Here is a 14,836-nt window from a genome sequence, read left to right on the forward strand (position 1 = left end):
GGGGGCGGAGCTGCGCGTGCCCGCGGCTCTCCCCGGGCGGCGTTGTCGCCATGGTGACCGCAGCGCCGCCATGGAGGTGACGGGCAGCCGCTACTGCGGCGGCACCGAGCGCGGCAGGTGGGCCCGGCGGGGGGGGGAGCGGGGACGGCGGGGGGAGAGCGGCCCCAACCGCCCCTCTCGTCCCGCAGGATGGAGGGCTGGGGCACCTACACGCTGCCCACCGGCACCGAGTACCGCGGCGAGCTGCGGGACGGCGTGTTCCACGGGCGGGGCGAGCTGCTGTTCCCCGACGGCGGCACGTTCCGGGCGCTGTGGCACCGCGGGGTGCCCACGGAGGTACGGCGGGCGGTACCGGCGGGACGCGGCTCGGGAGCTGCCGGCTCTCACCGGGCGCCCCGCGACGTGCCTTGCAGGGGAAGTTCACTTTTGCAGACGGCCTCGAATTCGCGGCCGAGAGCTGGGATTACTGCGACGGCTACGACAGGAGGTTCTACACCGAGATCCGCGCGGGGCTCAAACCCGCAGGTACCGACGTGCGGGGCCGCCCCGCACCGCCCGGCACGAGGAGGCGGGGCCGCAGAGCAAAGGCCGTCCCTTCAGTGCGGGGCGTGCGCTGGACGCGGCCGCCCGCCCCATCCGAGAGCCGCCGCGGAGCTCGGTGTCCAGCCTGCGCTGTGCCGTAACGCTCCCGGCGCTGCCGTGCTCGGCCAGGGGCCGCCTTTGCCGTGCTGGCTGTGTGACACGGCGCGGGGAAACGGGCGGTGTCTTCTTAGCCCGTCCTTAACGGGTATTTCTCCGTTATCTCCATCAGCAAAACCGTCAAAACGTTCGATAAAATTCGTCGTAAAGCGACGGCGTTGTTCTTATGGCAAACGCCGAGGAGATGTGCTATTGCTTAGTTATTTTGATGGAAGGCACAGTTCTGGGGGTGGGGGGAAGCCAAAGTAAAGCGAATCCTTTGTGGTTGTTTCTAATTTAGGCATTTCTCAGCTCACGAATCTGGATCCTCCCCGACAAATCCCAGACGGATGTTACGACTGTGGTGATGGGTTCTATAACCCTAAAACCAGAACTGTCACCGACTACGTGCTGAGGTTCCTGAGATACGCAGGTACGACAAGTCCTTTGGCGCTGTCAGCCTCAGCCATGCACTTGTTGTATCTTTTAGGGCGCTTGGTTCAAGTGGAGGCTTTCAAAAGTGGTTTGGTTCTGTTATCACCGAGCTAAAATGGTTCTTCAATCTTTATTTTTATTGGCTATTTGTGTATCCCCTGAGTCGCACAGATTGTGTTTTGTAAAATGACAGCAAAATAATTGTATTCCCATTTGGGAACTCAATGCCAGGAAAATCTTCATTCTCCTCTGCTGTGAGGTGTGCAGAATTCCTCCGGACAACTGGCAAGCTGCGTTGAGACCCAGCAAAGAGCTTAAGCATCTGCTTATCTTCAAGTGTGAGAACAGCCCATGTTATTTAAGATGGCTTTGGGGCTGATATGTTGCTAAATAGGAAACTGCCCTGTCACACTGTAGAGCTGTGCTTTGAGGTGAGTCTGGCAAAGACTGGATCTCATGGATCAGTCCTCAAATGAAACAACCTTGATGGAAATCAGTTCTCATCAAGTCAAAAGGAAAATGTTATAAATAATATACAAACAGAAAGAACCCTCAACGGCTGACACCAGGGTAACTCGAAAGATCATCTGACCTGAAACAATTGGTTTGTCTTCTGGTTATTTAAGCTCTATTTTATCACCCTTTTCCAAACAGATATGTATGTGTTATATGTATATGTATAACAAAAACGCTTCTCAAAGGAACCACCCTCCTCTTCTTTTCTTTTCCAAATGTCCAAGTCACAAGACCTGGTGTTTCTAGAGCACAGAGCGCTGCATGTGCAGTGTGCCACAGTTGAACAATTTTGTTGCTTGGAAACTCCATTTTTCAGAAATTTTACAATTTGTTGCAAAAAATTTCTGCTCAGCTCTACTTCGAAGAGCTTTTGTGAGTGTGCACTGTGATATCGGAGGAGGGAAGTGAAGGGGGGAAGCTAAATGAATTGGAGATACCATCTGCTATAAAATATACCCTATGATACATGGCCTGTTTTATAAACGTTGAATAAAAACTGATCTAGATTATTACAAATGGCATTGATCCAAAATACTGGAATGCAGTGGGCCTACTGATGAGGAAGATAAGCAACATGCTTTCCAAAAACACAGGAACCTACACAGATTAGTACAGGAGGGAACGCCTTGGAATTCAATTTATTGTTTTTTAATCTGTTCTTTGAACTCATTGTCCTTGATGACAATTATCTCAAACCCTACAAATTATATCAATCAATATTCTCTACCCAGAGCGGCGCAGCATGCGGTCTGACAGCGTTGCTGGAGATGTGCTTTGTGTGACCATTCCCCCGCCAACCCGGGACACAGAGTTAATCTTGTTGATGTGAGTGTGAAGGAGGAATGTGTCATGCAGGCCAGACCCTTCCTCTTAAGAACACGAACACAATTGAAAAACCCAGCACTTGTTCAACATCAGAGAAACTCTTTCTGCCCCAGGAGAGATGATTCAGGGCACAAGGCCACTGCAGTTTAAAAAAAAATAAAATAAAAATGAAAAAAGCCCAGCTGTAAGCAGAAGAAACTGAGGAAGAGGCTGGAATGACAGGGAACAGATCCAGAATTACTCCATTATAGGTTGGGCAGGAAGGAGCAGGAAAACCTCCAGGCTTCCAGCCAAGTCTTGAAAGCATCAAAAGCAGATGGTAGGAAGCATTCAGGAAGTTCTTACAACAGCTTGACAGGTTTACCAAAACGACGCTATCTTCCTCAGGTCTGGCAGCAGGCAGAAAGAATACTCCAGTTCTCACCTTTCACCCTGGCCCTATTATGAAGCAGTTTCTGATTGTTTCTCGGCCATTTGGGAAACAGAGCAAGGAAGCATACTGCCTTGGCACTGACTTTCCTGCCAAACTGGCAGCGTCCAGCTCTCATTCCAAAAGACTGGAAAAGAAAAAAAATAGCCTCCATTTACAATTACTGAGTTTGCTTCCACCACTTCTTTGTCAAGATGAGTGTTCGTAGAGTACCGCAGAGACTCCTATTAAATTTGGCAAGCTTTGCATTTCACTAGCACGGAGGTCTGATCCTCATTTACTTAAAGAGCTCTTAAAGCAGAGCAAAGGCCCATCATGAAGATATAATCAGGCCAAGAGAATGAAATGACAGCAACAGTTTTGTTATACTTTTTCTCTAGCAAAGTTTTCCAAATTCTCATTGCAGCCTTGCAGTTATTACTCCATCCCCAAACCTCTGTTTCCTTGGGGATGCTCAAATTTCTCTTCATTCTTCATATGCTCTTCAATATTTTTTTTTCTAGTATTGCGAAGTACACAAAATTGGACACATAAATAAGAATAATAACACTGGTCTGTAAGGAGATACGCTGTTTATTTTGAATAGGCACTGGGGCTGGACTCCTGTTTCAGTCCGAGTATTCTTTCTTTTTTGTTTCTCTCAGAAATTGCTCTCCTGGCACCTTTGTAAGAGAGGTTGGTCAACAGCAAGATGGGAGGATTTCCCAGTTTTTCAGGGAAAAGTAGGAAATACATGATGTTATGTTTAATGCAAAGCAGGTTGGTAAAAGAAGATAAATGATTCAAGTTTTAGGACCCCCGAATATTGGAGAGGCCCATCATTTTCAAACAGAAAATACTGTCAGAAATAGAAATCTTATTCTCCTGAGGAAAGCACGATAGGAGATTGCTCAGGTCGCCTCTCTTCTGATGAAAAGCAAAGATACTTCTGATGAAAATTGCCCTGTTTCTCCTGCAGCTCTCCTGATGCTGGGTTAAATAGTATGAAACACACTTTTGCTCTTTGCAATATAAGAAAATTTGTGCTTCTACTTTTGTGTTCCATTTCCAGGTTAAATTAGTACAAGTACGGTGTGTAGGGTGGTGTGCAGTGCTTTCTGCACTGCAGTCAGTATTACCTGAAATACGTGCCTCTCTTCATATGAGATCAAGAACAGGAAGACACAAAGCCTGCCTTTTATGCTGTAACTCAGTCAGGTAACTGAACTAACATGCATGTTACTAAGAGCAGGATTAGGCCTGGAAAGCCAAGGCAAGTGCCCATTAAGAGAAGAGGTTTCGGTGCTGCTGCAGTCCCAAGCCAGCCAGCAATCAGCCTAGGATTTCAACTAGCCTGAAAGTCTCATAGAAAGCAGCAGGAAAAGACCTGCTGCTTAAGGAATCATTAGAAGCTGAAAAGATCAAGACTCAAGAATATTATTTTATTCTAGTTTTAACAAGGCTGGTTTTAGACCATCCAGTTTTCCTTGGTTTTGAGGCTGACCCAACTCCACAGGCATGTTTGAGAACACCTTTTAATTCTAAGCCTTAGTAATCATGGACTTAGAGTTACCTCATATCATTAATGTGGGATGAAGGTTCTCAAGTTTGGTCTGAAAGGATTAAAAAGCAGGTTGTTTTTGAAAGTCAGCAGAGATTTATTCATCCATATCAGGATGATCCCAGTATGCAAACCCATGAGATAAATGAACTACATGTAGGCTTCTTTGACTGACATCTCTGATGCGATTTGTACCAGGTGCTGCCTGAGAAATGGAGACTTGAACTTGTGTGAAAAATGTGAAGCAGCCATAACAACTCCATAATTACACAGGGTAATATTTCTGTACCTACCCTCATGCATCCCAAATACACACAGATGTGTGCATGCTCTTTCTCATCAACTACTGGAGAACTGGGCGTAGGGTGAGGACCTGGCAGTGTTTTAGGCCTGGAGTATTTCTGGAGAAAAGACGGCAAGTTTAACATAGAGTTGAGTGTGGAGTAGGGGAAAAACTAAAAAAAACCTAAAAAATAAGGAAAGACTGCAGTTGGGGATCATGCATTGATCTTTCTTCCCTGTTTTTCTTTGAAATCACCCATTCTGATGACGGAAGGAGCGGATGAGTGCTCTGATTCCAAGCTAGTCCCCAGTCATTGCCTAAGAATGTAGGAGCTGTTCTGGCAGATGCCCTTATTGCTGAGGAGAGGAAAGCCCCAGCAACACACATACACGGGATACAGTATTTTTGTTCGAATGAATTTAGCTTCCCATCGATTTAAATGTCTACTTACAACACAGGACCATTTAATCTTTTGTACATTTGTTTCTTTTTTATTTGACTTAAGACACTGAATTTAGATGAGGTTTAGTTCCTACATATTGAAACTCTTAAAAGCTCTTCAAATAATTGTTCTTTGGATACTTGTTAAGCTAAAGAAATCAGTTTTGATCGGCAGTAAAAGTTCATGCTATTTTAAGTGCAATGCTATAGCTATTTTCTGTTGTATATTTAATCATTTTGAATTATATGTCATGTAAAAGATTTTAGCTCTGGGGCATTTGCCAGATGGCTGATTCTGCATTTCACACAACAAAAGAAATAATGTTTGTGTAAAGCTCTTAAAAATAGTTGGTAATCAGTATATTCTACAACGAATAGGATCCAGACCTGTTTGAAAAAAAAAAAAAAAGAAAAAAAAAAAAAAAGAAAAAAAAAGACAAAAAACACACAAAAAACAGCTTTTGCAGAAATTAACTTAGAGAATTTGGTCTCTACCTCCGAGCTCTGAACAAAACAAATGACGTCCATTATTTGCCGATTTTTTTTTTTTTAATGTTTGATAAGTTAACTGAACTGTAAATTTGATGCATTTTTATGTTAAATGGCACTTATTGCAATCCATTGATCTTTTTCCTCTGCTTTGGCTGAGAAACTTATTTCTGAAAAAAGGAGTTTGTGAAATAGAGAGCCCACGCTACTCTCCATTTACAGCCATAGAGGTTATGAATATGAGAAGCCCTTTGCTTTTCTTGCAACAACCAAAGCTCACAGCCCTTCTGCATTCTCCCCTGACTGCTGCTGGCTCCTCTTTCTGGCCTCTTTTATTCAAATTCCTCCAAAATACCTTTGCAAAAAGTATTTTGTCTTTCTGCCACAAAACTCAGCTTTGCTTTCTTTACCCACAAGGCTCCACACAAGTCCATACAAATTCACCTTTGCTCTTGTCTCCTCCATCTCCTGTATACCTTTTCCCCTTGCAGCTGGTCCCAGGGCAGTTTTTCTGCTCACGTTGGTATAAATCCTCCATTTTCTAGTACATAGTACATTTTCCTGGCTCATTACTTCTGTGATACTCAGAAGACTTGAAAAATATTATGCTAAGAGGAAGGTTAGAAACATTGCTGCAGCTCTCTAACGTGGATCTCCAAGTGTCTTGTCTACCTATTCTTATTTTTACATAAGTAGCTTTAGTCCTGATGTGAGAGATGCAGGCCTAAGTAATGCTCCGTGCTCAATAAGTAAGTTGCTTAGGGACTCAAACGTTAGCAGTCAGAGATCGTTTGAATGCCACTGCAGAATGCATATTTATTACATCTTTCTCAGCATCAAAGTCTGTTCAGGTGATGGATGTAGTTGGAGGCCACTCATCCATTAAACCAAGACAATATTTTTATACTAGACTTGGCTTAAGTGTTTCAATATAAAACATATCTATAGATTAGATCTAAATCATGTTAGTTCATACTACAACCGGCAATGATACTACTAATGGTGGCACCATGACACAAGTTACTACAGCAATTTCAGTAGCTGTAGTTCTTCAGATGTGCCGTTCCTTGTGGTTTGCTGGTCTTAAAATGCTTATCATTTTGGAAACTGTGAAGTTTCAGTTCCAAACAGTGGCATGCCAAGAAAAACAACTTTATTTGTGTGCGAGCCATCCCATTGTGAACCCATTAGACAGGTTATTCACAAGTCCTATAGGCACTTACATCCAGCTATACCGCTCATGTGCAAACAAGTTTTACAAGAGATGGAAAGTTCATTTGTGGGCCACTTTGGAATTACAGTAATTAAATGTAAATGGAAGGGTGAGAATTTGTGGGTGGAAGCAAAGGTTAATTGAAAACATGTTTTCATTTTCTTGCCAGCCTTGATGTTGGTGAGGTCAGGCACAGTAAGGAAAGCATTGCTAGGGACCCAGAGGGGCAGTGGAAATGAAAGGGGTGTGCCAGGCCGAATCCATGGCCGAGATGCTATCACATATGACTGTGATTGTGCAGTGGAAGAACATGATAAACTGCACTGCGGGTGACGGGAGGAGTCAGGCATGCGAAAGAATTAACTGATATTGTTGTTTACAATGATCTGTGTGTGCTTGGCTCTCTACAAACAGAGAGGAAACTCAGCTCTAGTTCAAGGATGGCCTGTTGTAAACACGTGCTCTGATAAACCCTGCTCACAGGAAGCTGCTCGGACACCTGGCTGTGTCTCACAGCAGCAGGCATGTGCTCTGGGGTGTGCTGGAGTGTGAGACCCCTGATGGAGGGACACAGTGGGGCACAGCTGCTGGCTCTTATAGCTTCTAATGGCAGCAAGAGCAAGCAAAGAGAAGATGCACATTCACGCCTGGTCCCAGCCCTCTGATGTGCAGAGGTGGGAACCAAGGGTCTGAATTTTGGCACACATCAAGCCTCTGGTGTAGACGGAGCCTTTAAGACACCAGAGCCATGTGCAGCTGCATAGTGCAGCATGAATACATAACGCAGAGTCAGGACAAAGGTATGAAAGGTTTTTGAGCTGGACAGTGTAGCTCTTTCCCTGTGTAAGCCACCACAATCCCCATGTCAATGTGCTGCATCGTTCCGTGTACCTCCAGGTGGTTTCCTGAGAAAGCACAAGTTAGAGAGCAAATCCTGAAGCCTACAAGACAACACTGCTGTTTGCTGGCAGCCACACAGCATGGCTTACAGAGCCTCCAGACATCTCTCACAGCTGAAGTTTCCATAAACAACACAGAAAAGCAATAGCTGGAAGCAAATCATTCTAAACTTTGCAATATACACTTAATACAGGAAGGTTAAATACACCTAAATTACAGTGTAATTTCAAGTCATCCCTTAGAAGCACCCTGAAACAAGCCTCGACTTTTCAGCCTTTTCTAATCTCAATTCTGAGAGAAACATGGAGTGTGTAGTTGGGAAAGTCACTCCTGCCCCTGTACGCTACTTTTAGACTGAACATGGAAAATTAGGTAAATGGTTCAATCACATCCACTGATTGAGCTCACCACAAAATGCATCTTACAGCATGTTTGACAGAATTTACCATCATGTGGACCTTCCCCTAAATTCATTCAAAACAAGGAAGAGACCTGCAGAGCAATAATTGTTAACAAGGACTAATACAAGAGGTGCTACTTACAGAAGCAAAGTAGGACCATCAGGCTCAGCTGGGTCTTAGTTATGTAAAAGTGCTCCATCACAACTGATGCACAGGCACATCAATCTCAGCAGATCCCTATGCCTTACACCCCAGTCAATATTGCAATGGGGACAGACACTGCTCTGGGGATTGGTCATGCAGGTGGCTGCCAGGATTGGCTCCATATGCTGTGAGTCTGCTTAATGAAAACAGCTTGAATTAATTACTTAAATTAAAAAGGAGCAGTCTCAGGTTGGTCTGGTTGAGGATCCGGCCTACAGTATTCAAAATCTATGTTGTGGGTTGTAGAAAAGTGACCTTGGTTTTAATTAAGACATAAGGAAATAATTCATGATATTCAGTCAATAGTTACATGTATTCTAGCAGCTCACCCGTTAACAGCTAGCTTTATCTCTCTTTGCTTCCAGATTGCAATTCAATGCTGTGATAACAGTCATTATATTTCACTGACTTCAGAGTACATAACTTGTTGATGTTTACCAACTGAACGGAGATACAACAGATTACTGCAACCTTTTCAGCCAAACCTTTCTTCTTTACGTTCTAATTTAAACATCAGTCCTGTTTCAGCAAAGTGTGTTCCCCGAATGTATATTTTACTGAGGAAAATCTGAAAGAAAAAGATAAACTTGTAAAGATAAATATGCTGACGTGAAATTCAGCACACAACATGAAGAACCCCCGTGCCACCTAATTGTGCACAGGGTGATAATTTACCACTGATTAAAGAGTTTGTATTTTTTTCATATCTTTTTTAAAGGGAAAATTATTTCTGAAGGTGAAGATGTGCTTAGACAATCATATTAACATATTCAAACAATTGCAATTTGCAAAATAGTAATTACAACTCACTATCTGGTAGCATTAATCAAACTTCAAGGTTTAATTCCATTTTAAATATTGATGAAATGTGATTCTCCAATCTAACCCTGGTGTTGCAGGGTTATGGAAGCAGCCAGTGACAGAAAAAGAGGAACGTGTAGTTAACAAGCAGCTGCCACAAAGAAGGATCGGCATCTGTGATTTAAATTGTTAGCTGCACAGTCAGGTAGAGTGTAAAAAGGGTAGTCAAGAGGCTGTTAAGTCCATTGCTGCCAATTACTAACAATCAGGGAGGAGCTTTAAGACTTGTTCAGTACAATAAACCCAGTTTGTCTTGTTTCAGGGGTTACTACTGAAGAGGTTGCAGCTGCACTGATTCAAATAGCCCTAAAACTACAGTAATTATCAACCAGTCTTCTTTAGTGTAGCAAAAGTATGTTTTACCATAGCTTAACTCTTTACATTCTAATATTTTTCTGCCTCTTCTCCCATAGCTGGCCCCAGAGCCATTCTGATGTCTGCTTTTGTGGTTCTAGCTGTGCTGGATCCGTGCTTTCCTTTCCCCTTACCTACACCAAGGAGCAGTCACACAGCACTCTTGGGTTGGATGGCAGTGCAAGGATTTGCTTTAGAATTATTTTTTTTTAGCATTAACTCATTGTACCTATTATTCATTTTCATATAGAAGGTTGAAATCCATACAGCTCATTCAGTTTTTGCAGCTGATTATTTTAATTTGCGTGGGATCTGATCACTGCATAAACACTGCAAGGCTGGGGAGTCTGAAGGCACAGCACAGTCTGCCTGTGTAATGAAAACAGCGCGGAACGAAACCAGGCAAACCAAGGCTGTGCTGGGAACACAAAGCCAGGTGTAGCATCTGCCTTTCTCAGCGCCTGTAGCCTCAACGCTGTTACGTGACCACAACAGATTTCTCACTAGGAAGGTGGGCTGATTATTTCTAGTACTCAAGCGAACCACTTACATCACTACCCAAATATGAGCTAGACAGTGGTGATGTGTAGCATGTTTAAGGTTTGTTTATTCCTCCACATGAAAGAAATAGACAAAGTTTCATTTCGATGCCATTACCGCAAGCTCAGACAAAGTATTTTTTTTAGTCAGGGAGATCCCAGCTAAAACCGCAGCTACCCGCACTGGACAATGTCTGTCATAGCCTGGGCTCACGTGATCGCCTCATTACAGAGCTGGAACACCTAGTGCATAGAACAAAAGCCAGCACGTTGATTACGGCTTTGATGTTGTTTTTAAGAAAGCTGGAGGACCACATTTGCATTCCTGCTGCAGCCCGCAATGGAAGCTCTGCCCGTGTCAGGATTGTGTGTTCTGCGAGTAATGTTCAGAGCTCATCTTTTTAATTTTCCTTTTAGCATATTTTTCCAGGATTTATTTTCTCCTAATTGATGTCTGAGTAAGAAATATGCCATTAATAGGGTCAGTCAGCAGCAGCAGCCCTTCATCAGAGAGCAGCCGCTGTGCAAGGAGCAGAGTGCAGGGAAAACGCTTGGGGAAACATCCCAAGATCCACAGGCCTTCCTGAGCGGGGTTGTAGGGGGAGTGCTGCCCTTCAGACAAGGGGTGAATGCTTTGGCACATGCTTTACTTCAGCCTGCTTTGATCAGAACGCCTGGGAGCAGCACCTTGTGAGACGTGAAACCTGCACTCAGTTCACGTGAACAGATGGGAGAAAAGGAGGGAGAGCAGCGTGGAAAGGAAAGGGAAAAGGGGAAGGGAAGAAAAAGGAAAGGAGCAGAGCTGACCATTGAAAACCCACTAGAACAATCAGTAAGATTTAGCTACGTGCTGGAAGACTCTTGTACACAAACCTAATTTGCCACACACCCTTCTGTTCACGTCTTAGATTAGCACAGCTCACTCCTTTTACATCTCAAATGCTACCGCATCACTTTAACCCAAAGGTACAAGTCTCCTGTCAAAGGATTCCATGATAATTTGAGTCCCTCCAAGGAAAAGGCTTCATCCTTGATCTGTTGTGCCCTTGCCAAGCAGGGCTCTCAGCTGTGGAGGAGGTGGGATCCTGTGCTACACCAAGAGATGTTCTCAGCCCCGGCACCACGGCTCCTCTGTTCCTACCTAGGAGCCATCTCTGCTTTTAGGCAATAAAAGCTGTCATAAAACCCTCAGCACTGAGGTGAGAAGCAAACATCACCATGAGAGTTCATTAAGACAGTGGTAAATGCAAGCAGCAGCTCTAATGTATTTATTTTATATAAAAGTAAATACAGCTATTGTATTTTCCTTTTTCCAAGGCTTCCTGGTCTACTGCACAGATCTGCTTTCCCCTAAACAAACACGAGAAAATGCTGTAGGACAGTTTCTGGAGACAAAACTGTTGAAGTCCCTGGAATTAAGACACCACAGCTTACATTTGCCAAGTTATTTGCTCATAGTCACACACAACATTTCTATTCAACCTTTGCAGGACAGCTGTTTTCTCCTACATCGTCTTTCCACACTATTATGCTCTGAGAATATGGCAGACATAAATCCTAACAAGGAACACGAGATGGTCTAAGATGTCTCAGCACTACGTCAGCTTAGTGACACCCATCACAACGCACACTTCAAAAACAGCACCGTCAGAACAACTGGAAGAGAAGAACCTGGGCTTTGACTGTTGCTTTTTCTTTACCTTCACTTCTCATAAAGTGACAAGCAGTGCGGATGGAGTATTCAAAAAAAATGTGTATCTTCATTTCTGATCCTTTCAACATCATTCCTGCACGTGGCCATAAAAAAATCAATATATATACACATACGTATGTGTAAATCTCAGCTCCACCCAAGTTAACCTCATCAAACAGCTGAGTAATCGGAATCATCACTGCAGAGCCCATATCTCCTGCACTGACTAATTCCAACACAGCAGCACACAACCTTTTTAAGGAACAGAGATCCGAGAGATGCCAGTGGCTCAGAGTGGGGTTTGTTCTCAAAGGAAAAACCGTTTGTTTGAGCAGGACCCGGTTAATTCAAAGAGCGGACGTGAAACGGTGACCTTTGGCGATCTCTTTCTTTCCCTTTCAGACGATGAGGAGCATGAGTGGATCATCCGGACCTGCCGCAAAGCGGAGGACAGAGCACCGGGGCAGAAACCTGGCCCATGAAAACTGGTTTTGCAGTGATGTTCCAAAGTAGGTGATCTGATTGACAATGAGTCTCATTTGTCACTGGGTCTTACATCACCCTTTCCCTCTACAAGAATATAATCTTTTGTTCATCTTTGTCAGCGTAAACAAAAATGGAAATAATCACTTAATCAGTCATGCTGAGAAAAAAAGCCATGAAAGAGAGCAGACTGCTCTCACAGCAATATTCCTGAGAGGTGTGTGCTGTAGTACATACACACGTTATTAAGCCTGAAAACAATTTGTTAAAAAGAGTGCCTCAGATTCAGTGTTGAAGCCATTCAAATCCATCTTAATCAACATTATTTTCCCAGATTTTAGTTAGCTGTCCTGGTGAATTCCTTTCCTCCCTTTTTTGCTCAGTACTTTGATATTGATTGATCATTGTAATAATGTACACCAGAGGTATTCTTTAATGACTGGTTTGCTAACTAGGAAATTATATCCATTTACTACGAACATTTGTTGAACTCTCCTGAAGCCGGAGTTTAACAAAATAATAAAAGAGGAGAACTGGGTGGGTTGCTGCTTGATTAGTAAGCCAGAAAGTATTTAAAAAATAAAATAAAATGGAATTACATCATTTTCTGGATGTAAGTGCCAGCACTTCTACTTGCATTAACTTTATTTATTACACAAATAAGACATTTACAAAGCACAACATTAAAAGTATGTAACAAAACAGACATTGGTTTTACAAAAAAGTGCTTACAATTTAGTTTTAATTTTTAAAATAAATATTAGTCTTGACTGTCCACTCGTTCAGAGAATTTTTTAACCATTGTAGCCAAGACATGCATAACTGCAACATGCTACAACAAAATGATTGGCTGATGAAACAAAACCGATGTGTCTATAGTTGGCATCCTACAGATGTGTCACTGATAGCAGTGCAGGATCGAGTCCCGCTCCCCGTCCAACCAGTGAGATGTGTAAGCACCTTTCGCTGGGCACTGGGGTAAACCAGCATGAGCCAAAATAAAAAAGCATTGGTAATAATCTTGTAAACCGTTCCTCTTTCAGACCCTCGCCGTATTTAGTTACCTTATTCACCTCAAGTGAAAAGCCTTTCGCTGCCTGTCTTCACTGGGTTTTTGTCTGCAAAAGTTTTTGGAAATAGCAACGGCAGGAGTTTATTACGTGGAGTCTACGTTGCTGCACCAGAACCCATTTGGCAATTACTGAATAAACTAAGAAAATGAGAATGATTTTACTTTATTTTTTTGCTTTTAATCTACAGACAGGAGATGAATGCAAATGACCTGAGATAAGGTTTGGTTCAGTGGCAACAGTCAGCGTGAAATAGATCGTGAAACAATGTATTGAATAAATTAGAGGATTTCTTACATTCTTGGTACAGTTGAGTATTTTCCATACACATAATTAGCTCTAAAACTGCACAAGCTGAATTGCTTCCAGTTTTTGCAAACATTTTGGGTTTAATATAAACAGAGCCTGATTTCTGAATTAGCAAAGCTGCTCCTGGCTACCTGGGGGAAGCTGCCCTCGGCCCGCACTGCGCAGTGATGCTCCCCATGTGCCCTGCTGTGTCTGCCCGCCCCAGCCCACGCACCACAGCCGCTCCCGACAGCGGTGCCCATCACGGAACTCGGATGTACAGCGTGATTCACGAGCGGTTTGCAATCAGCGACTCAGCTGATAGTTAGTGGATACGTATTTAACAGCCTCCCTTTCATGGCACTGCTGAGACAGAAGATAAATACAAGAGACTGCTTTCTCCCTCAACAAAACAGTTGTGGGAATCTCAAGTACTGCGGGCTGTCAGGTCAGGTCACAGTCTGAGGTCTTTCCTTCAGCCTCACGTTGGATAGCTACCCATTCGTGGATAGCTACCCATTCGCTTACAGCACTAATTCCACAACCAAACAATCACTCGAACGCGTGAGCTCAAATGGAGGAGGAGTGGGGCCTCGGTGACCCCTGAACCAGCAGCTCTCCCGGCCGTGCTGTGCACACACAGTGATATGCAGCCTCACAGCTGCAGGAAGCAGAGAGCTCTGCTCACAGCCCATGGAGGTGTGCTGGGCCTGCGCTTATCCCTATGGACAGGCAGAAGGGACACAAACGCTGCTCCTGCACAAGGAGATGCTGGGGAGCAGTGCCTCCTGCCAGGCCATATTCAGGGCTGTGTTTGGGCACTCATTGGGAGTGGATATTCACGTGTCAGATGGTGACAATGACACTTTACGGACCTAATTTCCTCCCTCCTTCCAAATGTTATTTCAGACTGAGGACAGAGCTGCTAGCTGCTGGCTGCAATTAGAACACTGGCCTAGCTGTCCAAATACTACAGCAGACTCTTTTACACACACACACACAGAGGGGTGTGTATGTATTTGTTTCAGGATATCAATGTGTGCTGCTGTTCAGCTATTTCTCCAACCAGGAGACCTTGGTGCTCACCCAGCAGACACAGTGTGGCTGCTGAGAGCACCATGCCTGTGCCACCAGCTCGCCACGCGAGGCTGATGCTGGAGATGGATCTCCAGAGAGAAAAACAAGAGTATCTG

General features: G+C 44.0%; 1 protein-coding gene across 1 annotated transcript; it reads left to right on the forward strand.

The window, feature by feature from the left end:
• Positions 1–9: 9 nt before the first annotated feature.
• Positions 10–13,457, forward strand: MORN5 (MORN repeat containing 5). Its single transcript, XM_072352495.1, has 6 exons — positions 10–117; positions 189–336; positions 414–525; positions 980–1,111; positions 12,205–12,311; positions 13,329–13,457. The coding sequence occupies exons 1-5, from the start codon at positions 71–73 to the stop codon at positions 12,282–12,284; spliced, it is 519 nt and encodes a 172-aa protein (XP_072208596.1). The 5' UTR covers positions 10–70; the 3' UTR covers positions 12,285–12,311; positions 13,329–13,457.
• The last annotated feature ends 1,379 nt before the right edge of the window (positions 13,458–14,836 follow it).

Source organism: Excalfactoria chinensis, chromosome 18, assembly GCF_039878825.1.
Source record: "Excalfactoria chinensis isolate bCotChi1 chromosome 18, bCotChi1.hap2, whole genome shotgun sequence".
NCBI classification, from domain to species: Eukaryota; Metazoa; Chordata; class Aves; order Galliformes; family Phasianidae; genus Excalfactoria; species Excalfactoria chinensis.